General features: G+C 49.2%; 4 protein-coding genes across 9 annotated transcripts in view; 3 read left to right on the forward strand and 1 right to left on the reverse strand.

Moving 5' to 3' along the window:
• Positions 1 to 8,779, reverse strand: part of NPRL3 (NPR3 like, GATOR1 complex subunit) — a 45,311-nt gene extending 36,532 nt beyond the window's left edge. For 3 of the 6 annotated variants that reach the window (XR_013922895.1, XM_080354334.1, XM_080354336.1), the window contains exons 1-3: positions 8,432 to 8,635; positions 7,127 to 7,196; positions 2,640 to 2,678 (exon numbers count right to left, since the gene is read on the reverse strand). Coding sequence is in view for 3 of the 6 variants with exons in the window: in XM_080354334.1 (XP_080210460.1) it covers positions 2,640 to 2,678; positions 7,127 to 7,196; positions 8,432 to 8,549 (227 nt within the window). In the remaining 3 variants the exon portion in view is untranslated. Of the gene's footprint in view, positions 1 to 2,639; positions 2,679 to 7,126; positions 7,197 to 8,431 lie in introns of all 6 variants that reach the window. The other 3 variants (XM_080354339.1, XM_080354340.1, XM_080354335.1) reach the window with 3 other exon arrangements.
• A 4,422-nt stretch (positions 8,780 to 13,201) lies between these two features.
• On the forward strand, positions 13,202 to 15,201 carry LOC308046329 (hemoglobin subunit pi; the record flags this gene model as incomplete). The annotated part of the gene is made up of 3 exons (XM_080354067.1): positions 13,202 to 13,296; positions 14,319 to 14,523; positions 15,073 to 15,201. The coding sequence occupies 3 exons, from the start codon at positions 13,202 to 13,204 to the stop codon at positions 15,199 to 15,201; spliced, it is 429 nt and encodes a 142-aa protein (XP_080210193.1).
• Positions 15,202 to 17,734: 2,533 nt separating this feature from the next.
• LOC308046203 (hemoglobin subunit alpha-D) lies at positions 17,735 to 18,394 on the forward strand (the record flags this gene model as incomplete). Its single annotated transcript, XM_080353932.1, has 3 exons — positions 17,735 to 17,842; positions 17,957 to 18,161; positions 18,266 to 18,394. Exons 1-3 carry the CDS (start codon positions 17,754 to 17,756, stop codon positions 18,392 to 18,394), a joined length of 423 nt encoding a protein of 140 aa, XP_080210058.1. The 5' UTR covers positions 17,735 to 17,753.
• Positions 18,395 to 21,577: 3,183 nt separating this feature from the next.
• On the forward strand, positions 21,578 to 22,429 carry LOC308046328 (hemoglobin subunit alpha-A). The gene is made up of 3 exons (XM_080354066.1): positions 21,578 to 21,736; positions 21,892 to 22,096; positions 22,201 to 22,429. Exons 1-3 carry the CDS (start codon positions 21,642 to 21,644, stop codon positions 22,327 to 22,329), a joined length of 429 nt encoding a protein of 142 aa, XP_080210192.1. The 5' UTR covers positions 21,578 to 21,641; the 3' UTR covers positions 22,330 to 22,429.
• Positions 22,430 to 27,492: the final 5,063 nt, after the last annotated feature.

Raw genomic sequence — 27,492 nt, forward strand, 5'->3', positions numbered from 1 at the left:
TTGATATTAGCAAGTTCTTCCCTCATCTGATTTCTTAGAGGCTCCCATTTAACCAAATTAATTTCAAACCAGTTTCTGATGAGACCATGTTTTTTAAGAATGAAAATGTTAATTTCCTTTTCTATATTTACATTCAGGGATGTGTGTCCCTGCCAGACCATCCCCCTCCAGCAGGCAGGTACCCCAGATAACCCAGTATCGCCCAGAGAAAAGGGCAGGCATGGGTGTGTGCTGCGCTCACCTTATCTCTTGGCCACAAGCGAGCCCTCCATGTCCAGAGATGGAATTAATGTACCATTTTCCTGGCTCACTCTGAGCTATGGAGTACTACAGAAATTCAGACAAATGCACACAGACAGATCGTTTGTGTGTACCCATCTGCACATGACCCAGGGGGCTTTTCTTTTATTAGACCTTCACATACTGAAGACGAAGGACAACACGAGGGCTTTACAAACTGACAAAGCCCCCAGTGTTTGTATAATACAAACAGGTAATCCTGACCACAGCATGATGCTTACGTTTGGGTTATGGAAGGAGCAGCTCTGTACAAACTTCCAAACCCCTGGCTGCTCTGCTCCAAACTTTGCTAAGGGCAAGCAGAGGGATGGGGAGATTGGCCAGAGACTCCTGGGGCCACTGAGCCCACGGTCCTCGGCCACCGCACTGCACAACACATGGAGCTCATGCAGAAAGGGCAAAGTGTCCTCAAACAGGATCTGGACTGACAGTCCCTTGGAGATCCTGTTCAAAATAGGAAAAATGTCACCATGACAGCAGTGAGCTTCTCCCCCTCTTTTAGCCCCATTCAGCTGTATTCGTTAACAGGCTCACCATGGAGCCAGAAAGACTCTAACAGCGATGGATCCAAAACGAGCATATGCTTTGGGGGGTGAAGGGAGAAGAAGGGTAAACTAGAAAACGCCTGCTGGCTGGTAAGAAAAGCGTTACTCTTCCCTCCCCCAGCCTTGGCAAAGGATAGCTTGGGAACTGGAAAATTGATCATTATGATGACTTTCACTGCTGTTAAAGATTTTACTTTTATAAGGAATTACACCAACAGATAAATGTGGTACTGAACGTAAGAGTTCAGCAGCTCCCCAGGAGAGCTCATAACACCAGCAGCCATGTCTGCCCAGCCTTGTACGTGGCTCTGTGGGGAGGAGAAGATGAAAAGGTTGATTTTTGTAAAGTCCTCAGTATCTTCTCACTAGTAGAGACTTGTCCTTCTGTGAGATATTGCAACCGCAGCCAGATGACAGGCTCGGGCCAGACAAACCTGTGACGGGCTACATAGGTGCTACCTGCTGGTTACAAACACCTGGTATCACCACAGGCTCTTCCAAGGGACCTGGACTCAGCCCCATTCTCCTCACCTGGCAGCCTAGATTTATTCATTTTGCTGGTTTGAGGATTTTTCCCCGCCATGCTCTACATAATTTATATATTTCTTAGGCCTCGGGACAATGAGGAGGTTGAGGGACAGCAGATACGTTATTCCCATCACTTCAATCTATCATCTCATCTTAGAAAATAACATTTTTAGTTTAGATATTTTGATACTGATTTTCTAATCTCTGGGGTGTATTACAATGACCTAAAAATACTGACTTCTCAGAGCCCAGGAGTTTGTTAGAAGCAGATCAGGTTTTGCAGTTGGGCAGTAACAATCCCTTGTTTTACAAGATTAGTCCACACGCTGTGATTTCCAGAGGGAAGCAAACCTCTCCTGGACCAAAGAATTCAGCAGGAGGAAACTAAATACAAAACCCAAAAGCTTTGATTTGCCCCAAATATCCTATCACGAGCTCAATGTAGCAGTACAATACAAACCACACTAGTGCAGATCGACTGCTGTCACCAGCATCTCCTCTGGAAACCCAGCTGAAACAACAATTGCTCTAGCACACGGAAAAGGAGGGGGAAGAATCTCAGTCACAAGTTCATTTTTCCCCAAGAATGGATAACTTGTATTTATTTTTTTTTACAGGAATTCAAAGCAGGGTTTTTCTAAATTCTTCTTTGAAGCGGTTTAGAATGGGAGCTGAGTATCTAGGTGAGCATCTTTATGTTAAGCAGAGACTAGAGATGCAGTTTAATACTTTTGGGGCTCTGGGTAGAGATAAGCACTTTGCCTTCCAGATGTTCAAAAAGGGGGTGTAATGCAGCCCTCCAGTTTAGCTTAGGGGCACCAAGAACAAGCAACCAGAGCAGCTGCTCAAAACCAGGTCTCTGAAGAGATCTCCATAACTACTGTGGGACTGTGCTCACTCATCTGTACTTTTAAGTCATTGCTCCTCAGAAAGCAATTTGTTTTAGAGCTCCTTGTTGGAATAACTCCAACGCCAAGGCTACACTTGTTGCGTTCTCGGAGAGTCACAACTTTTCTCAGTTCACATGAGAGACAGTACCACACCTGTCCTGGATACCCTACAGGAAGCACTGAAATGTTAGTAGGACCTGTGTAATTATCCTAGCGTAAATCTTTAGCAATATGTTTCCTACAGACATTGTGATTTAGCATATAATTATCTCATCATTCAGTAAAACAGAAAACAGAAACAAAGCACAATTAAAAGGATGGTGAGAAAAGAAAGCCATTCTAGACAAAGGTGATTGTTTAGAACATTTGGTCTTACCCCGAAACCAATTGCTCATCAGTTAGAGGACATTGGTCTCTGAAATGGGAACATGGCCATAAACACAAAACAAAACACAACAAAAGAAAATAAACGAGGCAAATATACAAAATACGAAAAAAAAAAAAATTAAAAAAAGTAGGATGAACTATTAAGGGTTAAAGTCCTGTAAAGGAAATACAACTATTGAGAATAGTCAAAAGTTAATGGTAGGTGAATTCCAGGGGTATATTGCAGGTTTAGACTGACAACACAGAGAAAACAGGCGAACGCATTTTAGTCCTCTCGCTAACGCTGGCTGCTGTAATGTGTTCCCACAACATGCTGCATTTATGGAGCTGCATTTACACCATACTTTTAAATTCATGCTTACCTTAAAAGAAAATAGAAGAGGTTGCAGTCTGATTTAGAGCAGATTCTAAACTTCAGTTTATTTTCTAGACTATTACTAGCATTTTCACCAAGGAACACCCCATGCAGCCCCAAATGACCCACAGCTCTTGACAATCGGTTCTGGTGTTTCCATACCCCCCAGCCTGGGAGAACGAGGATGCCAAACACTTTTGTCGCTTGCACAGCCAGGGTTCTGCAAAGGGCCTCGCACACGGAGCTGCTGCTGCTCCCACAGCGATCCAAACAATGGGCACAAGTCTGTCCAGAACCACAGCACAAGCATGAAGTCATTCTCCATCTCTGGCTGCCCTGGGCAACAAGTAGAAGCTTAAAAAGAGCAGGCAAAGAACCTGAAAACCTCCTCCACAACAGGTGTAAAGAGAAGGCTCTGTTAAGAGCTGCACCCACTTTTATATCAGAGAAATAAACACCTATTTTCATTTTAAGTCAACTGCCATTTTTTTTTCTCCCCCAAATACAAAGGAAAAAAGGACTTGTTTCCTGAAACAAATTTCCTAAGTATACTGAAAAATGAATCTGATAAAAGCTTGAAATTGTCCACATTACAAAGGGGAGATAAAATTAAAACCTCCAACAATTCTTTAATCCAAAAGACAGGAGATTTCTACTGGTCGTGTTGAGAAAAGAACCTAGAGCAGTCCTAAAAGACAGACTATACAAAGGGGGTGATAGTACAGGAAGGGTGTTTAAAGGGATGGATGGGTGAATGGAAAAGCACGAGCTTACAGAAAGGAAGCCTTTCAGAACAAAAACAAGGAAGAACACTGGTGTTCAGTCAAAGAGGGACAGAGGATACAGAAATGTTATCACAGGAGAACTACTGTTTGTTAGAAAGGGACATTCACGTCCTTGTTTGTCAGTAACTTGACTTTTTTTTTTTGTAACAGAAGCATTTGGCCAATTAATGACATCAATGCTGTCAAACTTGTTAAACCTCCTTCAGTAATTCAGTTACACTACTAAAAATGCAGAGTCTGATGTAACATATGTTACTGTCTTCATTAGAATTTTTGCTTGCTGACTATACCACCTTCAGAAAAACTACAAAAAACATTTGAACCAATTTAACGAAGCATTATCTTGTGGCTTCAAAAGAGGAATTGCTTCATGTTTTTTCAGGGGGGAAAGAGACACCTCCGTAAGCTGTGAGGGGTACGTATTACTGGTAAAGCTCTCAAAAAGTGAAGGATGTTTTTAAAGAAAACAAATGATGAAAGGCTGAGAAGAAGCCAGCAAAGACAGAAACTCAACAGGTAATTTGTTTTGACAGTGACAGATGAATACCTTTTTGTTGCATAGCCATCATCAACACACCTCAACCACTTTCTGCTGCTTGACTTGTTTTTAGAAGGAAGAAAAATCTATGTTCTGAAGACCCAAACACAGAGCTCCATTGAGTAGAAATTAATACAAGCAAATACACACCAGTAACCTAGAGGTAGAATTGTCATGAATAGGCTGCAATTGTCTATGAAAAACAAGAAGCATAACAATAATCAGGAAATTTGAATCTGAAGGCTAAAATAAATCCATTTATGCAAACAATTTAAGGCACCTAAAGTGATCTAATTTTGTCCTTTCTGAGGCCACACAGAAATATATACACCTCAACTGTTCCAGGAAAGTACAGCTCAAAAGTAATTGATCTGGCTTTCAATAGCTTAGGAAAAAAGCAACAGTGAACCTTATCTAGGATACAATTGGTGCTAGATGGGTAGTAAATAAAGACAGCCATCCAGTATAAAAAAGGATGAATCCAACCCTCGTAAGAACTATTCCAGCAACAAGACAAGTCTGAAATAACCTTTGCTACCAAACACGAAAACACGGGAAAGACCTAACCCTTCAACATCATCCAGCTTACTGTACACCATCAACTCAACCCAGCAGTCTGACCACTTCAAAGTCTCAATTTGTGCCACCAAAACCATCACTGATGCTACTGATATGCAGTGATTTGAAGGAATCTTTTTGCCAACCCTTCCTTGAAGAAGCTTTCCAGAAATAATACAAAACCACTTAACAAATTACTTCCACTGGGGGCTCCAACCAGAAAATCACCATCAACAGCAAACGGGCTGGACTTCACACTGATGACTTCTCTGCACGGGCTCCTGACCAGAGTGTTTCAGCAGGAGAACCGCTGCACCGCTGCCCTGCGGAACAACAAACCTACAGGGGAACGTCTCTCAAAACAGTCGCTCCATTCCTGGTCTTTCTGGCCTGATCTTCACTGGGAACATACAAAACACATTCCAAACAGAAGTCCAGGAGCAAACACTGGTGAGGAAAAATCCCCACGGGTTCAATGGCAATACCGGTTTTACAGCATATGATAGTTAAACTCCTTCCTTTCCTAGTTTACACATCACAAGCATCTCACTCTCTCCAAGACACCTGCACCTTTCTGCCTCCACTCTCCCCTTAGAATCACTTCTGCTCCACGGCACCAACTTCTGTTACCACAAAAATGGTCTGATAGAAAACCAAAAGTCTGAGCAACCTCTTGTTCAGTTTTGAAGATCTTTTTTTGTTTTGTGCTGGAAGAAAGGCCTGTGTACCTACAACTTGTGTATTTTTTCTACCTGTATTAGTAAATCCAGTGGAAGATATTAACTCTGCCTACACCTCCTCTTGCCTAATATAAATTAAGAGTACTTAGTATATAAAAAGCACTAACAATTGCTTCTACTAGCTGCTATCACTGAAGTGAAGGACACCTTTAGCTGCTACATCAGTTGTATGGGTTGCAGTGGATTTACACCACTGATTACACTGACTGGGAAAAAGCTTTGAATTTCTGAATGCAGACATCCAGCCATGTAAGCAGCACAAGCAGTGCTGGGGCTCAATATTCAAACTCTAGCAGAACCAACACTTTCAGAGCAGCATAAACACTCTTCCTCTATTTCCCTTTCATCTGCACGGCAGCTATAGACAGATCCACAGGAGATAATATTAGGGAACTTCCTGCTAACAGACCTGTTCTGGCTGACATCTCAATTTCATCTGAGTAGATACAAGGCTTATAAACACTGACCTTAATCTCCACTCACTGGAGACACAACAGAAAGCTGCATCTGAAAGTTTCATAGACACCAGAAGAGGCAAGAGATACAAATGACCTCAAGCAAAACGTGTTTTCATAAGTCCTGGAAAAACATATGAATTGCTGAAGTTTACTGTCATGGGCAATTTTAATCTCATCTCAACTATTCTCAGTCATAAAGTTATCAACAAACTTATAGTTTGTGAGGCTGGGATACAAATTTATTTTTGGGAGGCAAGTGATGAGTACTTCTTTTTTACCCTTATATGAGAGAAGAGCAGCAACTCTTATGAAAACTGGAGATTAAAACACATATCATAAAAAGGATCTGCAACTGAACTATGGGCCAACAGATTAAAAAACCCTCTTCTTTCCCAGATTTTTCTCATATCTGATAGTGATAAATTTAGAACCATGCAGATTTCCAGTTTTCTACAGAAACTAATTAGAGGGTCCATTTGTACATACACACATGCTGAACAACACACTGCCTATTTCCAGTGTGTTACCCGCTGATTTCCTGTAACTGAAAAACTTTCTTTAAGTCTCAGTTGCCTTTTGAGCTACTATTCCACTCCACAGACACAAGGGCAGCTATATCTGGAGAGAAAAAAATTAGTTATTCATTAGTGCACAGGAATTCCATACAACAATTACATGAGCTAGGGAAGAATTCGAGGAAACTGAATAACATATCCAGCTAGAAGTAGGCAGGTAAAGAAAAGTGGAATTTTGACAAAGTATTAATACCCCTACATTTGGAAAAGTAATACTGCCTTTCTGATGAGCACAAAATACTTGACCTACACCTTGAACAGAAAACAACAGATTCACTAGCATTCCCTCATGAGAAATTCCTCATTATTAAGCACTACTTTGCTCATAACTTGGCATTAAAGCATCTCTTTGGAAGTTGTCTTCTACACAGTCCGACAGAATTCTCCTACTGAACTAGCAGGCAAGAGAGCAAGAGGCCACCTCTCTTGTTTCAAACTCTTGGGCAAGGAGAAGTGTCTTCCCCTACCTGGAGTCCCCATCTTGATCTTCTGTGGTGTCACCAGAGCTATTCACAGCATATCGACTTCTTGGTTTATCTGAAACAAAGAATAAGGACAGCTTTTTCAAGGAACGATCTCCCTAAAGTGTTCATTAAAATAAGTGCACTAAGAAAATACTTGAGCATTAAGAGAATACTTGCCTGTGCCCTTTTAAAAATTACCTATAACAGTGATCCAACAAAAGCAATATTAAAAGCAGAAAGACCCTTCCCTTTCAGGCAGAAGTACCAGATCTTGTTTTTTCTACTCTCACTCAAAACCACATCAAAAAATAGGTGCAAGAGGTTTACATTTTCAGGAATAAAGAGGAGAAAGCAAAACATTCACAGAAACAATGTTCCTCTCCGGTGCCACATAACAGTTTGCAGTTTGAGAGAGAGTGAAAAATACAGTTCTGACCAATGTATTTCCCTCATTATTGCTCAGGTTTCGGGACAATGATAATGCTGCAGAACCCCTCCTGCAGTTACAGGTATTGAAATCCTTTACCAACAAAAAGCAGGGGTGTGGCAGGAGGAAACCAACCAGGCAAATCCCACCCCTTTCAGATTTCACCTATAATAACGAAAAGGAGTTTTAAGACAATTCTTTTGGTAAAATGTGACTCACAACCTAAACAAGGGTGTCAAACATCTCGTGAAACACAGCAGCTCACAAGCGACCCAAGTCAAACAGCCTCAGCGCTCTGCAGCACCATCAGGCCATGGACCAAGACACTCGCCCACCGGCCAGGCCGGGTGGGACCTCGACCCCGGCCATGGCGCAGCCGTCCTGCCCCAACACCATCCTGGATCAGGAACGCTGGAGGAAGACGAACAACCAACACTGGCCCTGCAGAGCCCAGCTGGCACCTGGATGGTCCTGTTTTCCAGGGGAAATTAAACCTGCTCCACCCCATTGCTCAACACAAGGGACTAAAGTCTCTTAGTTTCTACCCATTATGGGTTAAAGCTCACTAAGGATCACTAAGGGTCGGTAACCACACCGGGCAATAACGTGGTTCGGTTACCATGGGGTGCAAGCGGTGTGTGAGGAGGTATCAAGTATATGATACCTGGAGGTACCAAGTATATGAGGGGCCCTGGGGGTGTGAGGTGTGTGAGGGGCGCCAGGCCCGCACGGGGAGAATGAGGCTCGGGGGGCTGCGCCAAAGGTGTGTGCGGGACACCACACGGGACGCGGGGCTGCCAGGCCCCCGGCCGAGTCTCCCGCGGGCGCGGAGCAGTCGCAGTCCCCAGGCCGGGCCGGGCCCCGCGGCGTCGCGCACTTACTGGCCTGGGCGGCGGGGTGCTCGGCGCCGCGCTGGAAGGGGAAGCGGAACAGCAGCTTGTTGCCGCGGCTGCCCGAGCTCACCAGGATAACGCTGATGGGGCTGGTGCTCTCCCCCATCCCTGCCCGGCCCGGCCCGCAGGAAGAGCCGCCCGGCTGCAGGCTTCCGCTTCCGCCGCGACCCGCGCCCGGGCCGCGGCTCCGGCTGCCGGCGGGGCGGGGCCGCCGGGGTCGGTGCGGGGCCGCGGGTTCGGGGCTTCCCGGCTGCGGGAAGAGCGCAGCCGTAGCGGCACCTCGCACCGCCACAGCCCCGTTCCCCCAGTGTAGACCAGTGTCCCCAGTTCAAAACAGTGTCCCCAGTTCAACCCAGTGCCTCCAGTTCAGACCAGCACCTTACACACCCACAGTCCTGTGCCCCCAGTACAGCCCAGTGTCCCCAGTTCAGACCAGCACCTTACACACCCACAGTCCTGTGCCCCCGGTACAACCCAGTGTCCCCAGTTCAGACCAGCACCTTACACACCCACAGTCCTGTGCCCCCAGTACAACCCAGTGTTCCCAGTTCAGACCAGCACCTCGCACACCCACAGCCCCATTCCCCCAGTAGAGCCCAGTGCCCCCAGTTCAGACCAGCACCTCACCCCCTGCCCAGTACTCAGTCAGCCCTGTGCCCCTAGTTCAGACCAATACTTTCCCATGGACGCCATTCCCCATTCCATGCACCCCCAGTTTACTAAAGTGCTTCAAGTGCTGACATCCAACAGCCTCCAGCTCAGCCCAGTACCCCAGCACCTCCATTCCAGCCCTGCACCCCAGCCGGTGCACAGTGGCCTCCCAGGCACCCTAGCCATGGCCCTGGCCCTGGAGCCCTCGTGCAGGGGCTGTCAGAGGCCTGGAGTGCCCGTTTGTGTTTCTTTCCTTTGGTCTCTTTGGGTCATTCATCGCCTTCCAGCCAGTTCAGCCACTAACAACCCCAGAACTTTTCTAGAAGCTGGTGGCCAAAGGCAGCGTGGCCAGGGAGGGCTCCTCGCCCCCTCGCAGGTCGGACATTACAGGTGCCCACAGGCGGTGGAGGTCGGACCTCCTGGCTCCCTGGGGAAAGGTGCGCTTGACCTTTTTTCTCATGTCCCTTGCATGATCCCAGCGGGCTCTACAGCACTGAAACTACTTGCCCCGTGGTTTCTGAAAACTTACTCCTGCCTCTAGATTAGTAAGGGTAACTGTCCCTTAGGTAAAGCACAGCTGTCTTGGTGCCTTCATCTTATTTTGTGTTCAACCAACGCCAGAAATTATCAGCAGTTATGTCAGAGGGTGTCCTGGGTTTTGCATGCAAATTCTTCTGTATTTGATGGCATTATTTAGATATTGGAGCACACTGAGGTATTCCCACTCTGGATTTTGCTCTGCAATTCTGCCCAGGACATGGGGCAGAGATGGGTGGTTGAAGAGGGAGATGAGCACACACAGCACAGGGTGCAATCTGTGGGGCCATTCTCCACAAGGCCAGCGATAGCGACTGAAGCAAGAGAAGGTGTTGCTGAGGGCTCAGAGTTGTCTGAGGGTGATTAAAGAGCAGCTGTATTATCATAGCACAGCATTCCTCCTGAACCAGTGCTGGGCAGCTACGTTAAAATTTCCCAGTGTGTCTGGTTCAAGGCATAATTGTACTTTCTTAAATAATACATTACAGACAAATTTGTCATTTCCAGCTCTCGGAGGCTGTAGTTTAGTTAAAGTGTTGCAAGCTGTTAGGAAATTAAAGAATAAAGCCATGACTTAGATTCCACTTTAAAGATTTCAAAAATTTAATGCATCCAAAATTTTTCAGGGTTAGAGCAGATGCATGTGCCACCCTATCCACAAGAATTCCCTTTGAGGGGGTTACAGTGCCCATGGAGAACATCCCTGATCTCACAGAGGTGTCATTCAGTCAGTCACTGGATTTACAGTCAGGGCTGATCGAAATTATAAACCTACTTTTATAACAAGCAAATGGGCCTGTTGCTTGCTTCTGCCTTTTAAAATGAGAAACTCTGACAGCCTGCTTTTGGAACGGGATTAAAAAAGAGCTATGTTAATACTAAAAATCACCTTTGGTGTCACCTTTGGTGAGATTTCATAGGTTCATGACAAAGATTCTTCATCTACACAAGGGTGGACATTCTGCTACAGGTCTATGAATCATAACTGTGAGAAGCAGCAGCAAGAGAGAAAGGCAGTTCTGGTGGGGTTTCCCAGAGCACTATTCATTATCAATCCTCTGACCAGGGGATTACCAGTGATTGTGTTGCCCAACTCTTTGTGCCTCATCACCCCATGGGCTGCTGGAGGAACTTGGCTGAGAGGTCCATGCAAGGACAGAGACTGTCACTCTCCATGTCACATTGCAGCACGTGGCCAAGGATCACGCTTGTCCCACCCGGCACGTTCCTGAGGAGGGTCTGCAGCCATCCCTAGTGCAGCCCTGATCCTGGGCAAGCTATGTGCTCCTTCTAGCAAACCATCATCTTTGGGCTGCTCTAGCTTTTGTGATAGCACAAGAGTAACTCTCAGAAAATGAATTGAAATTACATAAAGATTTCAGTGATGATTAACCCTTCTGTGTGGGCATCACTTTGATCCTCATGTCTACACAGACCTTAATCCTACAGTTGTGGAGGGTCAATATTTAGGTTAAGCAGTGGGCAGCTATATAGGAAGGAGTCCTGATGGTGCATGCCTTATCCCCACAAAGGGTATGCTAATACAAGATCACCAAACCAAGCCAGGCTTGTAGACCAAGATGCATCAAGTGCTTTGTGCCTGCCATTTAGGAAAGCTCAAGGTTTCTCCAGCTTCATCTGACAGATCACATTGAGAGGTGCTTAGATTCAGAGCCCAGTGCAAAGCACAAGGAGTGGGTCAGAGCCCTTCTGCAAGTGTCATTGCAGCCACCAGAACACTGTGGACACCAGCGGATATAGCAGCAGCTGTCCAACACCATCCCTACCACTTCTCTTGCTCCACTGGTTCATTCTCACTTGATCCCAGAACGCAGTGGCAGAGGCCCAGGAGAGTGGGGTCTGTTTGGGCTGTAGAGTCTACCCAGAGAGGAGAGACCTATCCCCATCTGAAGGGACTAAAGAAACCCCCACCATAAGCACAGCACACGACAGCCTAGCTCTCACCGCAGACCCCACACCTGCCAGCAGTCAGGTTCCCCTGCCCAGCAGCGCAGTACAGCCACGCCAGGGCTGCCAAGAGAGGCTCCAAGTTTGGTGAATGCTCCTCTGTGACATCTGTACTTTCGTACAGATAACCATAGGCTGGACATGCTGCAATGTACACAGGAGCCAGGTATCATTAGATCCCTAGAAGGGCTTTCCTCTTAGCAGGACAGCCGTGTCTGGGAGCATTGTCTGCAGCCATCTGTAGTATTGCTGTAAAACACAGACACATCTTGGCAAGGAATCTGCCTTATACATATCAACCTTCTCCATGCAAGGTGCAAGGCTATTTGGGCAGAGAACACTATCTGACCTCTCTGGCTGCACCAGCCAGCTTTCCATGCACGGTGCCAGCACCCGGCAGTGGTGTGTACGGCCGCTGTAGTTTATCAGGGGGCAGAGAGATTTACCTCTGCTGCATGTGCTGGTAGGATATTCATTCCCTGAGGTTCAGCAACAACCATCTCCAGGAGAGTATTTCTTTGACACTTTGCCCACTTATCCGTGATTACAGGCTTATACTGATCTTGCCTTTGCTTGTTTGGTCCTTCACCCATCAAGTGTGGCCATGCCCTGAAGCTACAAGGCATCGATCATGGGATCAGGCTTTCCTGTGCGTGTCCATCATTTAGCACAGCACATACCAGCACTGGCTGTGCTGCTGAGGGCTGTTTTACAGTACAAAGGATAATTAACAGTAAGATCACACAGCTTTAAATCAAAGAGGTGCAGTATGAGGCATTTAGTAATGAAAAAAAATATCTGGCTGGGCTTTCTCACACACACACATTTTTCTAGGACCCTACACAATTTCATAAGCTCCATCTCCTTGTATCCATAGAAGTCGTTAGTACTGGTGCTGTTATAAGTAATACAAATTACAGAGTGCATCCCTAATTCTTTGCAAGAGGCTGGCAAAGTGAAGTCCTGGAAGTGCTGAAGCAGTGGCAAAATCTCCACTGATTCCCACAAAATCAGGGTCTCACTCCCCCTCTGCATTATAATGCACATCACCCAGCCTGTCCCTAGCACTACGCAGGAAACATTTTATATAAAATATAGGGTCACATGGCAGCCACATACATTGGAAGTGTATGATTTGACACAGAAAGGCCCACTCTCGTGTTTGCATCTGCAATGCAAGGCAGAAAATGCAGATTTTTCTCCAACCTCCGTAGTATGCTTGAAGTCTGTATGCTCCTCGGCATAAAGATGTGTCTTAATGCACTGCTGCTGGAATTTTCCAGCATTATCTCTCTGTTCATGTATCAATATGTGTCCAGACAATTTCTTCAGGCCACATGGCCATTACATTCAGAAGCAAGAAGCTGATAACACCAGGAAGCAAGGAGGCCAGTGCACTGACCCTTGCCGAAATAGGCATTGTTTCACGGGGAGATAAGAGTCGCCCACCTCCATGGGTGGACCTCTGAGTGACCAATGAGCGTGGACAGGCGCCAAGGGCCACTCTCCCCTTCCTCTTTATAACCCGGGCTGCCAGGGCGAGGGGTCCAAACCTGCTCTGAGCGTTCATTGCCTGAGCCCCAGCCTGCACCCGCCTGCACAATGACGCTGACTCAAGCCGAGAAAGCCGCCGTGGTCACCATCTGGGCAAAGGTGGCTACCCAAGCCGATGCCATTGGGGCAGAATCACTGGAAAGGTAAGTCCCCCAGAACCCCTGTCTCTGGCTTTGCTGTTAGCGTGCATCTCGTGTAAATTTGCACAAGTGAGAGCACACTAGGACTGGAGAGCATTGTTGGATGACCACTGTGTCTTTTGCTACGTAATTTTTGGGAGTGATATCTGTTCTACTAAATGCTGATAGACGGCGTCAAAATTTTACAGCAAAACATCATTTTCTAAGCAATTTAATGGTTTATTTCCCATTATAGCAATTCAGAAGAATTCACAGCCAGGAGTGCTGGTGAGGAATTCAAAGTCATTCATACTCAGTGTCCTGAAGTGGGGCTATCACTGTTAGGAAATGAACTTGTTTTTTTGTACAAGTGATGCAGTTTCTATATAAGTGATGCCATTTCTCTTGCAGTTTCTAGGCACTAAGAGAATAGCAATCCACTAAATTCACTGGATACTGACGTTTTATTGTTCCCGTTGATAAGTAACAAACTTAGGAAACAAGACAACTAGACCCCCTGCATGGAGTATAGCACAGTAATCCAAAATTCATACAAATTAAGCAAGCTGGCACAAAAGGGAAATTGTTCAGAAATTATTATGTTACTAAAAATTATTTAAACGTCATTTACAGCTCAACATAAAGTATAGTGATGCTCTTCCGGGATTCTGAGTACCCCTCGTATCGATTCTGTTTCGCTCAGCTTGCATTAGTTTGAAGATCCTGCAAACTGCCTTACAATGTAATATAGGAACTGTAGTGACAATTTATTATTATTTATTTTAAAATACACCCCCACCCCCACAAATATAAGTTTAGAATTTTTTTTAACATTAAATTCTTCTCTAGTATGTACAGATTAGCCCACTGTCTAATCTGCACATACTGCAGAAGAGGTTTAAGAGCAGAAAGGTCTTGACGTAAGCTTCAAGATCTCAAAGCTGTCCTACAGCCACCGGCAGGTTTACACTGCAGTTGCTCTGAGGTTTCACCATCTCATGCATGTCACTTCCACTGCTGAATCTCGTTCTCATGTTCTCCTCCAGGCTTTTCTGCAGCTACCCCCCGACGAAAACCTACTTCCCTCACTTTGATCTCAGCCAAGGCTCAGCTCAGCTTCGTGGTCACGGCTCCAAGGTCATGAATGCCATCGGGGAAGCTGTGAAGCACATTGATGACATCAGAGGCGCTTTGGCCAAACTCAGCGAGCTGCATGCTTACATCCTCAGGGTGGACCCCGTGAACTTCAAGGTGAGTGAGCACAGAGACTTTCAGGGGTGAAAACTGCCATCGCAGAATTAGTGACCACAGATCATTTAGCCTAATGGCAGCTGGATCACCGCCTGCACTGCACAGCCTTGTCAGCTCCTGTCACTGCTTGTTCCCCACCTGATTTTTAACCTGAGATTGGATCTTTTGATGAAAGATCAGGTCTAGTTCAAGCTCCTATGGTTTGTGTTAGACAGACTCAAGTCTCTACTGCCTTTCTTGTAATTTATGAACCTCTCAAGTCAAGTTATATTTCCTGGCTTGAACAAAGTAAGTTCTAAACCTTTCCACTTTGTTGCATTCCCTTGGGGAGGAAGGGACATCTGGAAAGCAGGAGTGGTATCAAGCAGGGCCTTTTGCCCTATACCAAAGGCAACTCTCCTTCTTCAGGCACAGCACCAGGCAGCAGTGCTACCTGGTTGGGACACGCAGTTGTCATCCCAGAGCGCGCTGGGAACAAGGTCCCTTGCAGACCCCAAGACTGACATCTGTTACTGATTATGCTGGATTTTATTGTGTTTTCCCTTACAGCTGCTTTCCCACTGTATCCTGTGCTCCGTGGCTGCCCGCTATCCCACTGACTTCACCCCAGAAGTTCATGCTGCATGGGACAAGTTCCTGTCCAGTGTCTCCTCTGTCCTGACTGAGAAGTACAGATAAATGGCCTCCACAGAGGGTGAGGGATGCACATCCGTGGTGCACCCCAGCTGCCAGGCTCTGGGGTATTCACCCCTTCCTATGCAGTCCTCTCAAATCCCCTATGCAGAGGCTTGGTCATCTGCAAAACTCAATAAATAATTCAAACGTGAGCTATGGTCTGTGTGCTTTCATCTCCATGTCTTCCACCTACACCTTGCTGTTCAGGCAGGGGTGTTCTGAAATGTCTACACAATATGGAGGGGAAAATACTAAGCTGTGTAAATTAATGTACTAATTTGTCTACTAATGAATTAATGTACTAATTCAATGGGAATAACATAATATTCAGTGGGAATAACATAACATTGAGCAGAAGCCCAGAACAAGTCAGAGCCTTGTGACTGCTACTGCTTACCAAAGGTATATCCACCAAAGACTGTTTCCAGGCTGATCAGGAAACAGTCTTTTACCCTGCTAGGATATTCAATGGACCCACATTTTTTGTTTGGCCTACCTAAAACCCATTGTAGCCTGTTGTGAATAAAACCTGCATTGCCATATATTGGGATGTGGCCAGAGCGATGCTGGGCATTGTCTTCTGCTGCTTCTCTCCATGGGTATGGACAAGGTATCTGATGTGCTTCATGAACACTCTGGGCTATCACACCTGCTAGACAAGTTTGGTAAAGGGACCTTCCCCTCAGCTTGACAGCTCTTATTTTCATACAGGGAAATTTACATGCATTTGAAATTTGGGAGTACTAGTGGCCACTGGAAATCAGTGTTGATGACATCTGGGGGACCACAAATTCCAAGGGTTTCTCCGGAAAGCAGTGACAGGGAAGAGTGCAGAACTGATGGTCACCCTGGGGAAGCACAGCGATCCTCCACACGTACCTGTTGTGGGTTGACCCTGGTGGGCAGCTAAGTACTACACAGTCACTCACTCACTCCCTCAGCAGGATGAGGGGAATATGCGAGGAAGAATAAAAGCAGGAAAACTTGGGGGTCAAGATCAAGCAAACATACAAATGTAAATAATTGTTTAATAAGTGACAAATAAGTGGAAGAAGATGAAAAAAACAAAACAAAACAGGTGATGCAAAGGCAATCACTCATCACCTCCTGTGGGCAGACCAATGCCCAGCCAGTTTCTGAGCAAAAAAAAAAAGGGTAACCACTCTAAAACCCCTCAAAACCCCTTATTTTCTCTTTTATTGATGAGCATGGTATTATATGGTACAAAACACCTCTTTGGTTAGTTGGGATCATCTGCCCATCTATGTCCCATTCCAGTGTATCATGCACCCCAAAATCTACTCCTTGTGTGGGCAGAGTAGAAAGCAGAGATGGCCCTGATGCCGTGCAAACGCTGCTCCGGAAAAGTCAGAACACCAGTGTGTTTCCAGGGCTGGCTGGGTCAAACGTCTAAAGCACTGCACCATGCGAGCTGCTGCGGAGAAAATTATTGATCAGGTTACATTTACTGCCCATGCCTGTTTCAGAGGAATTCTGACACGAAAAGGTGGGCACAAATTCTTAAGCACACTCTGATGGACAAGGTGAGCTGGCACTACAAGCTGTGGTCCTCATCCCATTTACAAAATTTTGAGACTGTGTTTGGGCAAGGGGGAGAGAGACAGTGCAGAAGCTCTGAAGCCACTGAATTTCTCTAAATGTGTTTAGAGGAGCTTTTCAAACATGCTACATTTGTGGGTCTCAGGTAACCCAAACATTTAAATCCACAACTGAGGTGGTAGGTTGGCAATTGGTGTATCCCTAACTCCAAGTTTGTACCAAAGACTTTAACAGAGGCTGAGTGAAGGATGTGACAGTCACCAACCACCATATGCCCTGCCAAATGTCCCAGTGTTTACAGAGGGGTAGCAACACACACTGGGGTGGGAAGAAGGAAAGAAGACCAGGCCTGACAAGCAGCACAGGATGGATTTTGGGAAGACCATGGACCTGAAAACGAGATTCTTCCCCACTCAGGTCTCTCCAGGATGCTGGGGAGATGCTGTTTCCTGTGGTATATCCCCAGCATGAACCAGGAGGGCTTGTCCGTGGCTCCTGCTCTGAGGCTCACAGTGTCTTTGAGTGGAGAGGGGATGGATGCACTGGGGTCTGGAGGACATGAGGGACTGGGGACACACGTGGGATCTACTCTGACACCTGCAGAGACAGGGAGGACCCTGGCCCGGCCAGAAGGGAGTGGTGAATCCCAACAGGAGGCTTGAGGACATGCCGGTTTGTGAGGCGGAGGCTGTGGCACCCATGGGACATGCCGATGGCTGCTGCTGACCATGGGGCAGCTCAGCCAAGTGCTGCCCCCAACCCCCAGCCCAGCGTGGGGCTGGTGCAGTGCGGCACATCAGGGCAGGGCAGCCGGGCCCCATTGGGGCCCCCGGGGGGCTGGGCCTCCCAGGACAATCGGGGCCCCCTGAGGCAGTGGCCCCCCACCCCTTGGTGCCGATAAGATAACACTGGGGCGGAGGTGCCGACCACTATAAGAGGATGTCCCGGTGGGCCCTGCTACCACCGAGCCCTGCCCGCCACCCCCAGCCGCCACCATGCTGACCGACTCCGACAAGAAGCTGGTCCTGCAGGTGTGGGAGAAGGTGATCCGCCACCCAGACTGTGGAGCCGAGGCCCTGAAGAGGTGCGGGCTGAGCTTGGGGAAACCACGGGCAAGGGGGGCGACTGGGTGGGAGCCCCACAGGGCTGCTGGGGGGCGTTCGGCTGGGGGTCAGCACTGACCATCCCGCTCCCGCAGGCTGTTCACCACCTACCCCCAGACCAAGACCTACTTCCCCCACTTCGACCTGCACTCTGGCTCCGACCAGGTCCGCAACCACGGCAAGAAGGTGTTGGACGCCTTGGGCAACGCTGTCAAGAGCCTGGGCAACCTCAGCCAAGCACTGTCTGACCTCAGCGACCTGCACGCCTACAACCTGCGTGTCGACCCCGTCAACTTCAAGGCAGGCGGGGGACGGGGTTCGGGGGACAGGGAGTTGGGGGCCGGGGACCTGGTTGGGGATCCGGGGTCCATGTCGGCAGTACTGAGCCCTGTTTTGCCTTGCAGCTGCTGGCGCAGTGCTTCCACGTGGTGCTGGCCACACACCTGGGCAACGACTACACCCCGGAGGCACATGCTGCCTTTGACAAGTTCCTGTCGGCCGTGTGCACCGTGCTGGCCGAGAAGTACAGATAAGCCATCGCTCGTGCCGAAGTGCCGTCAATAAAGACACCTTTGCTGCAGCATCGTGTCTGTCTGTGCTGGGGCCGGGGGCCTGGGTGGACTGTGCTCCTGTGGGAGGGAGGGAGGCTGTGGAACAGGGGGCAGCACTGGCCATGGGCTGCCTGGGTGCCCCAACAAGAGCCTTGCCCACTTCCACACCCCCCTCTCCAGCTTGGGATGTGGCTGATGGTGGTAGCAGGGCCAGAGCGATGGAGCTCAGCCTGTCCCCTCGCCATGCCTGCACCCCTCTGGGGAGCAGGGGCTAAAGATGAAGACAAGCGGTTCTTGCATCCCCTTGAAGGATTCTCCAGGAGGGTAGAATTAATCCTTCCTGGCTCCATCTATCGTGACTGTTGTTTAGGACTTTACTGGGGAAGCTGTTGGAGCTGAGTGCCTGCATGAGCTCCAAAGGCAGTCAGAAAAGTTTATGGAGTGAAAAATATCCACCACAGACTATTAAGCACAAACAGTGTTCTTGGGCTCAAGCCCCTGAGCCACAAATCCCAGCAACTGCCAGGAAAGTGCCCCCATGCCTGCCCTGCGTGCTAGTTTGGCTGAACGAAGGTAACTTTCTGTGAGGTTAGTTAATTTTCTCATTGATAGTTAGCATGGGCCTTTGTTTTTGAATGTAGTTTGAGAACAATAATATAGCACCTTGGGACAAAGTTAATGTTTTCTTCCAGTAACTCTTCAGTGTTTGGGACTTGGCATGAAAGAAATGTAAGAACTCACTGATGTTGATACTTATTGATAGGGAAGCCAAGGTCATCCCTCAGTTTCTCATGTTTTGCAAGTAAGCAGGTATATAATGCAGGGAGGAGCGGATCCAGGACAGCTGACTCAGGTTGGCCAACATAAGTATTCAATACCATGAATATATTTAAGTTCCATATTTAAGCAAGAAATTTCTGGGAACAGCTCCTTCCTCAACGGCCGCCATCCCTGGGGGCCTCCTGCTCCTGCCCCTGCTCCCCAGACCTGGTTCCAGCACCTTCCCTGTGCCCTGCTGTTGGTCTCTGCACCTTTACTGAACTCGCTGTGCTTGCAGTGTCCACTTCTGGTGTTCATTGCTGGCAACACGTGTTCTACTGGCTAAGTATTTGCTTTGTTTCTTTTTTCTTTTACTATTATTTTATTAAAGCTGTTTCTATTTCAACCCACAAGCATTTCATCCCCTTTCCCTCCAGAGGAGAAAAGGTGAGTGAGCAACCGTTTTGCTGTTTAGCTGCCGGCCCAGCGCTCAACAGCAGCACCCTGGGTGTCTGCTCTTCCCCTGGCACCCAGGCAGGGTGAGAGAGGGGCAGGTAGAGTTGCGGTCTAGCAAAGGGCCACAGGAGTCTCCAGACTCCAGTTTGGAGTCTGAATTTAAAAAAAATAAAATCATTGTCTTCAGATCACAGGTGATGGGTTAGGAGATAATGAACTAGCCTTTGGTTTGTTCTGTGCTATGATACCAGAGAGAGAAGAGTGTTGTGAGGGATGGGAGAAGGTGCATGAAGAGCAGTTTCTGTGGTGGCCAAGCACAGGCAGCAGCCAGGTAATGGGCACATGGGCAGCCTGCCTGTATGGAAACATGGGACTATGACAGCCCATGCTCCCCCAAGTGCACTCATGGGCCCACAGTGCTTTTCCTCCATCCTTAGACACATCCCAGTCTACATCCCAGTGTCTTCCTGTGCATTTACACCCATTTACTCTTGTGTCACCAGTTTGAAGGGCTCTTCTGCCTCTGCAGTTTGTCCCCACGATGCACACAGAGGCAGCAGACGCACCACCCCGAATGCTGTTTCCCTGGGCTCCGATTCCCAGAAGATCGGCCCCTCCGTCCTCCCCTCCTCCCCTGCTCTGAAATGGTGCCAGCTCGAGCTAATCTCCCCTGAACACAAATGATAAGAACCATCAGCCATGGAGGAAACACGGGTGTGAACTGTCCCCTGCCTGCCTGCGCCACCTTTTGAACCTACTGGAAGCACTGCAGCCCTCCTCACCTTCCTCACCCTCCCTGTCTTCCTCACCATCACCACCTTCCGTGCCTTCCTCACCATCATTTGAGGGTCACGGGGCTCACCATGGGCTGCTGCAGCCCTCCGTGCCTTCCTCCCCGGGCTGTGAGCTCCTGTTGCTGGAGGCCAGTGCTTCCATCAGTGCCCAGCACTGATCGCTGTGGCTCTGCTGAGCGTCCCCTGGCACAGAAGTCAGGGTGACCCGGTCCCCCACGGCACTGAGGCTGGCACAGCACATGTGCAGAAGGGAGGGCCGGGGCAGGGGAGCTCCAGGGTTTGTATGCAGAGTGGTGCAGCTGTGGTTTGGGGAGCAGAAAAAGGGCACACGCTTTGGGGTACATTGGTTTGGGGTGCACTGAGGGAACGAGAGCAGTAGGTGCAGTCAGGCAATATGGATGTGTGTATAGGGGCTGCACTGGATGGCAGTGTGTGTATAGGGGCAGCATGTGCGGGCAGAGACGGTGTGTGCACAGGGACTGCATTGGATGGCAGCCTGTGTAGGGGCACTGTGCATACAGGGGCAGCTCATGTGTGTGTGTGGGGGCTGTGTTGGATGGGTCATGCATGTGCAGATGCCCACGGGGCAGCATGTGGGTGTTGGGGGCGCTGGGCAGGTTCAGACTGTGGGGCACAGGCTCCCACCATACTATTGAAGTTATAATTCCACCCCTCTACCTCTGTCCCCTCCATCCTGCCCGCTTGTCCCTGCCAGAGCACATGCAGGCTGTGCCAGGGCTGCCTGCGCCCCGGGGACCCAAGTTAGTATCTGGCTCCAAGCCCTGAACCCAACCTGTGCCGGGGGGGAGACAGACTCCTCCACCTGTGCCACTGAAGACCGTAAACCTAACCTGAAGCCTAAACCTAAAACTAAACCAAAGCCTAAGCCTAAACCTAAGCCTAACCCTGCAGTCAGTCTGTGCCAGAGGGGACGGACCACCCAGCCTGTGCTGATGTGATCCCTGGCCCTAATGCTGACTCGAAACCCATCAGGTACCGGGGGCCAGACCCCCCCAGCCGGTGCCGGTGCCGCGGAGCGGAGCGGGGTGCGGTGCTGGCCGGGGAGGCGGCTCCGCCTGGCCGGGCTCCAGCGGCGGCGGGGCCGGGGCGGGGCGGGCCGGGCTGGGCCGGGGGCGGGCGCTGCCCCGGCACCGCATATAAGGGACAGCGGCGGCCAGCGAGGGCACCCGTGTGGGGGCTGCCAACGCGAAGGTGACACCATGGTGCTGTCTGCCAGCGACAAGAGCAACGTGAAGGCCGCCTTCGGCAAAATCGGCGGCCAGGCCGGTGATTTGGGTGGTGAAGCCCTGGAGAGGTATGTGATCATCCGTCATCACCCCATCTCTTGTCTGTCTGTGACTCCATCCCATCTGCCCCCATACTCTCCCCATCCATAACTGTCACTGCTCTATGTGGCCCTGGCTCTGTCTCATCTATCCCCAACTGTCCCTGATTCCCTCTGTCCCCCAGGATGTTCATCACCTACCCCCAGACCAAGACCTACTTCCCCCACTTCGACCTGTCACATGGCTCCGCTCAGATCAAGGCACACGGAAAGAAGGTGGCGGATGCGCTGGTTGAGGCTGCCAACCACGTCGATGACATCGCTGGTGCCCTCTCCAAGCTGAGCGACCTCCACGCCCAAAAGCTCCGTGTGGACCCCGTCAACTTCAAAGTGAGCATCTGGGAAGGGGTGACCAGTCTGGCTCCCCTCCTGCACACACCTCTGGCTACCCCCTCACCTCACCCCCTTGCTCACCATCTCCTTTTGCCTTTCAGCTGCTGGGTCACTGCTTCCTGGTGGTGGTGGCCATCCACTTCCCCGCTCTCCTGACCCCGGAGGTCCATGCTTCCCTGGACAAGTTCGTGTGTGCCGTGGGCACCGTCCTGACTGCCAAGTACCGTTAAGATGCGGCACCATGGCTAGAGCTGGACACAACCCACTGCCAGCCCTCCAACAGTGAGCAACCAAATGATCTGAAATAAAATCTGTTCCATTTGTGCTCCATCCTTGGCGTCCTGCTCTGGTTGCTGCCTGTGGGGAGGGAGCGGGAGAGATCTGTGCTGGGGGTCCAAACAGGGGGTCCCCCCTGCCAGGTGGGCATGTAGGTGAAATGGGCTCTTGTTTTGCTGTCTCCGAGAGGACACAGCCTTTGGGTGGTGGTGGTGCAGACACTGCTCTGCTAGCTGTGGAGCTCTGTGAGCAAGCGAAGCATCTACAGGCACTTGGTGGAAGGGAACAGCCAGAGTCTGACTCTTGAGAGCTCTCTGCAGCTCCAGCCTGTCCCGGCCTTCCCACCAGCACACCATGCTGAAATCTCCTCTTGCCACACCAGCTCCACACACCTGTTGTTCCTTCTCAGGCCAAACTGCTGGAGACCATCTCCTGCTGGAGGTTTTTGCAGGAGACAGGGAGGTGCAGGTGCTCCCAGTGCCTGTGACCCTCTGTGTGGTGGCAGAGTGAGGACAACCTGAGGACCTTCAAATGCAAGGGCATGTCTGTGCAGCCCTAGCATGCAGGGCTGTGTGGCATTGTGGGGCTTCTTCTGTTTCCATGCAATGCTGCATTGTGGGGATGTCACTTTGGGGGCGGGCTGGCAGGCTGGGGGAGACAGCGGGCATGGGGGACTGCAAAGGGAGCAGATGAGGCTCAGCCTCAGATCCTGCTTTTTGAGCGCTGAACCTCAGTGGGGTAGGGGTGTCGGGGCAGGAAAATGAGCACAGGCAGCAAAGTGGTGCTGAGTGCCACAGTGCTGGTGTCAGTAGAGCCCCTGGCCCTTATCACAGCATGCAGGGGGTGGCCGTGGCTGCAGGGGCTGCAGGCAGCTGATAAAGAAGAGTGTGGGCTCTCCTCCAGCTGTGGGTGTGGTGGGAGATGGGGCAGCAGATAGATAGTCCTGGAGTGCTACAGCCTGCCAGGGGCTGAGTAAGGCTGCCCTGTCCCTGCCAGGGTTGGGAGGTGCTTGGGCTGAAGGTTTGAGAAAGCCCCAGCATACCTGGCCCAGCAGAGCCAGAGCACAGAGCCAAGGCAAGGTTGCCATGGGCCCCTTTCCTCCCTGGCACTTACAAGGATGAACGCTTGCCACAGCCCCACAGCCTCCAGTCACCATCAGTGAACATATCAGAGGCAGGAGAGACCCCAAATGACTCCAGAGAGAGACAGACACCCACTAGCCCCCAGGGTTTCTCTTGCAAAGCACCATAGGCATCATGATCCCAGCTGCCCACCACACCTGGGCACCGTGAGAAGGGGAAGAGAAAGCTGGTCAGATATCAACTCCAGCAAAGGCTTGAGATGCTCCAAACCTGGCCACAGAGGATGCTCATGGGGTCCTTATGCACATGGTGTGTCCATAACAGGGAAGGTGGAAGAGCAAGGCAGGAACAGTATGTGCATGGAGGGGGAGGAGGTGGCAGTTGTCTCGCTGCCTCTGCCAGACTTTTGCTCCCAACCGCTCCCATGCCGTGTTGTGTCCTTGGGTAGCACATGGCGTGTGGCAGTGTGCTGTATCCTGGCTCTGTGGCACTTTCCCAAGGATCTATCTGGTCAAAGACCCACTGAGCTCTCAAGAACCGGGATGAGTTTTGTCCCAGCCATTTGTCCCTGCCGCCACCAGATGGGGACCTCAAGCCGTGGTGTTTTATCGGGGCAGGCAGAGGGTGCGGAGGGCCAAGCTTTGGTCCTGCCTGCAGGGCTGAGCTGGAGCCTCCAGGCAGGGAGGAGCAGGCTGTCAGGATGGGCTTCCAGCCGGCCCCAGGTCCCCAGCACTCTGGGGACACTGGTGCCAGCTCAGAGCTGCCCTCCCCAGCAGTCCATTTCCAGTGCTGGATGCCCCAGCAGCGTCCTGCCTCATAGCACAGGGGCAGGCGAGTCCTGTGCTCCCTTCACTGCATGTCCCTTAGTGGCCATGGCTTCATGTGCCCCAGAACACAGCCTGCCTCACAGGTCAGACACGCTGGCAGCAGTTTTCTAAAGCTGGGCCCTCCCTGAGCTGGCGTTCCTGCCCAGCGCCACAGAACAGCAGTGCTGGGCAGCGGGGCAGGGCGAATCTTCCCCCACTGCCTGCCCGGGTTGGTTTTGCAGCTTGTGTTGCTGCAGCCCTGTTGCTGAGGAGGTGGAGGCACCTCTGCACTGCCACAGCAGCAGCAGCCCCGAATGGCACCAGGAGACATAGAGGAGGTGAACTTTGGGGGGCAAAGCCCCCTGACCCAGGCCATGGCAGCACTCAAGAGGCAGAGTCCCAGCAGGCACTTTCAGGGGAATATCTTCAGGTGAGACAAAAGCCTGTTCTGATGTCTACACTATTTGGAGGCCTTTCTCACCACTCATCAACATTCTTTCTTGATTGGCAAAGCATCTATAGTTGTAAGACACGCGCAGAACAACATAATATTTTGTTATATGATAGTCACCATATGATAGTTCATTTTTATTGAAAGAGAAAATAAAGTGACGTCAGGAAACAAGCTTGATGGCTATGTCTTACCTAATCACAACGCTTTTACCAGTCTCTTGGGGAGTTGCAAACAGTGTTGTCCAGGTAGCTTGGACGTTACTCTTATTAATATCTGGTAAAAAGTCATGGCCCTAGAGCATGCCTCCTGAAAAGGGACAGAGAAGTACATGCTTCTGGAGAAGGTCAAGCATTCTGGGGGAGTTTACCAGGAATTTCCCATCCAAAATTTAGCCGAGAAGAAGTGGGAAGGTGTGGATCTGGTTTATTGCTGGAAGCTGATCTTAGGACTCCAGTTGAGAGATTCTCTTGCTGGAGAGATGAGGGGAAACATCATGTGTTTTACAAACTGTTCTTCTGTTTACACATCTCACATTGGCAGTCAATATGCCAATAGCATAGCTCATGATTGGTGCAGCCTGTAAGTCTTTTGCTGAAATACCGCTGCATAAGCAGTTTGTTTGCATTATGGTTGGACAGTTCCTCTTTCCTTAATGTCAGATTTTCCATAGTCAACTGATTTCTCCAATTTGTCTAGGTCATTTTGAATTTTAACCCAGTGCTTTGGGGTGCTTGCAGCCCCTCCAGCTCAGGCACATCTGAGAATTTAATAAGCACATTCCCCATTACAACATGTAAGTTATTGATGAAGGAACAGTGAATAATAATGTTGAAACAAGGACTGGAATCTGTCACAGAAGGAAAATAGACTTATCTGAAATGATTCACTCTTGGCAATGGCCACGGTTATTACTCATCTCTTTCTTTGACTAAATGTCCCACTGGTTTTTTTTTTGTGATTTGAAGCTGACTGGTTTATAGTTCCTTGGTTTCCTCCTCTTACCCTGCTAATGATGAAAGACCTTCTTGTCTCATTTCTGCAACCCCATCACCTTCCACAGCTTCCCAAAGATACTGGCTGTGTGGAGATGGTTTTAATCAGTTGCTGAGGTAAGGGCATTTTTTCCAGGCAAGCAGCCTGAAAATACTGGAATGATTGAAATATACTTTAATTCACACTTTTTAGGATCCTCCCACCTTCTCCACTGGCTATCTTGCCAGTGAGAAAAGGAAAAGTTATTGTAGAAGACAGAAAATAGAGTCAACCTTCACTAAAATGCCAATGGTGAGGAAGGACCTCAAATATTTTCTCTTGTTCCTAACAGCACAGACTGCTCGCAGCAGAGCAGCCACATCAAGCACAGCTGTACAAGCGCTTCCAGGCAGGATGGGGTTGATAAAAACAAATATTGACAGAACTTAAAATACTATCTGCTTTCCTTTGCCATCACAAAAAGTTTAACATCGCAAGCAGCATCTTAGCAAACCTTTCTGCTGGTCCCACTCAAAGTGGACCTGTGAGGAACCCAGGTCCCATTTTGTGAGCTCCAGTGACCAAAAAGTCATTAAATCTCATGAATCCCCTGTCTCTGGAGATGTTCACAACAGAATCCAGGTCTTGGATTTTATATCTGGGAGGAGAAGAAGCAGACCTGTGTTAACATGACATTGGCCGCTGATGCCTTCTCAGTGCCATCACAGCTCTTTTGGAGCCATTCGTCAACTAAATGGCAGAAATTTTCCACAGCCACTTTGCACTGTTTTCCCACTTTTTTGTCGTGGCTGACCGTGTCTTTTCAATGACGAGATCTAGCCAGATTTTCACTCCAGTTGTACCACTCACAATCCTTTTCCATGAGATTACAGTATTTTTCAGCCAGGCCTGCTTGACGTTGTCCAGTGGGCATTGATCAGATTTTCAGCACAAGGATGGGTATGAATGGAAATGCAAAACCTGTCTTCCTGCTGGTGGCCCCGTCTTCCCACCACACACAAACCAGATCTGAGAAGATCTGAATTTGCTTAGGGATGGTGGAACTGAGAACATAGGCTACGGTCTGCTGGTCAGATCATTGGTTCTTCTCTCCCAGTGTTGTTTCCAGCAGCAGGAGGTGCCATCTGGGGAGAGCACATGAACCCAGCCATTTTTCATTGTGCTCCTCCAGCAACCACAGCAGCAATAATAGCAATTTCAGATGGTGCATTCTTGTCTGTTGCTTTCAGTATTTGCCTGTTGACCTGCTGCTCATGAATTTGCTTTAGCTTTTACAAACCTGCTGATCCTATTTTTTTCTACAACCTCCTGTGGCAGCGAGTTCCAGAAGCTCATTCTCCTCCCACCCCATATGAAGTCCATTTTATCCATTCTAAACCAATCTATTAGACTCATCAATGGCTTCTTCATGAAGAATCCAATGAGCATCAGATCCACATTCACTTTATGATTTTTTAATGTTGGCTCTTTCTGCTCCCCTTTTTCCAGGGAAATATCCCAGCCTTCCCAGGACCTCCTTATACCACAGATGCCCCATCCTCTTAATCGTCTCGCTTGATCTGCTCAGGACTCTAAATCCACTGTGTCCTTTGATCCAGAGGCCAAAACTACACAGATGTGGGTGTACCAAGCTGCTACTCAGCAGGCAAAAGATGCCCTGTCCTTCTTTTCTGAGAGTCCTTCCTGGTGATATCACCACATTTTGCTGGCTTCTTGGATAGCTCCTGCACATGAAGGCTGCAGTTTTGGTGAACCACCAGCGAGGACTCCAGCATCTTTTTC

This window comes from Nesoenas mayeri, assembly GCF_963082525.1.
Source record: "Nesoenas mayeri genome assembly, chromosome: 15".
Classification (NCBI taxonomy): Eukaryota; Metazoa; Chordata; class Aves; order Columbiformes; family Columbidae; genus Nesoenas; species Nesoenas mayeri.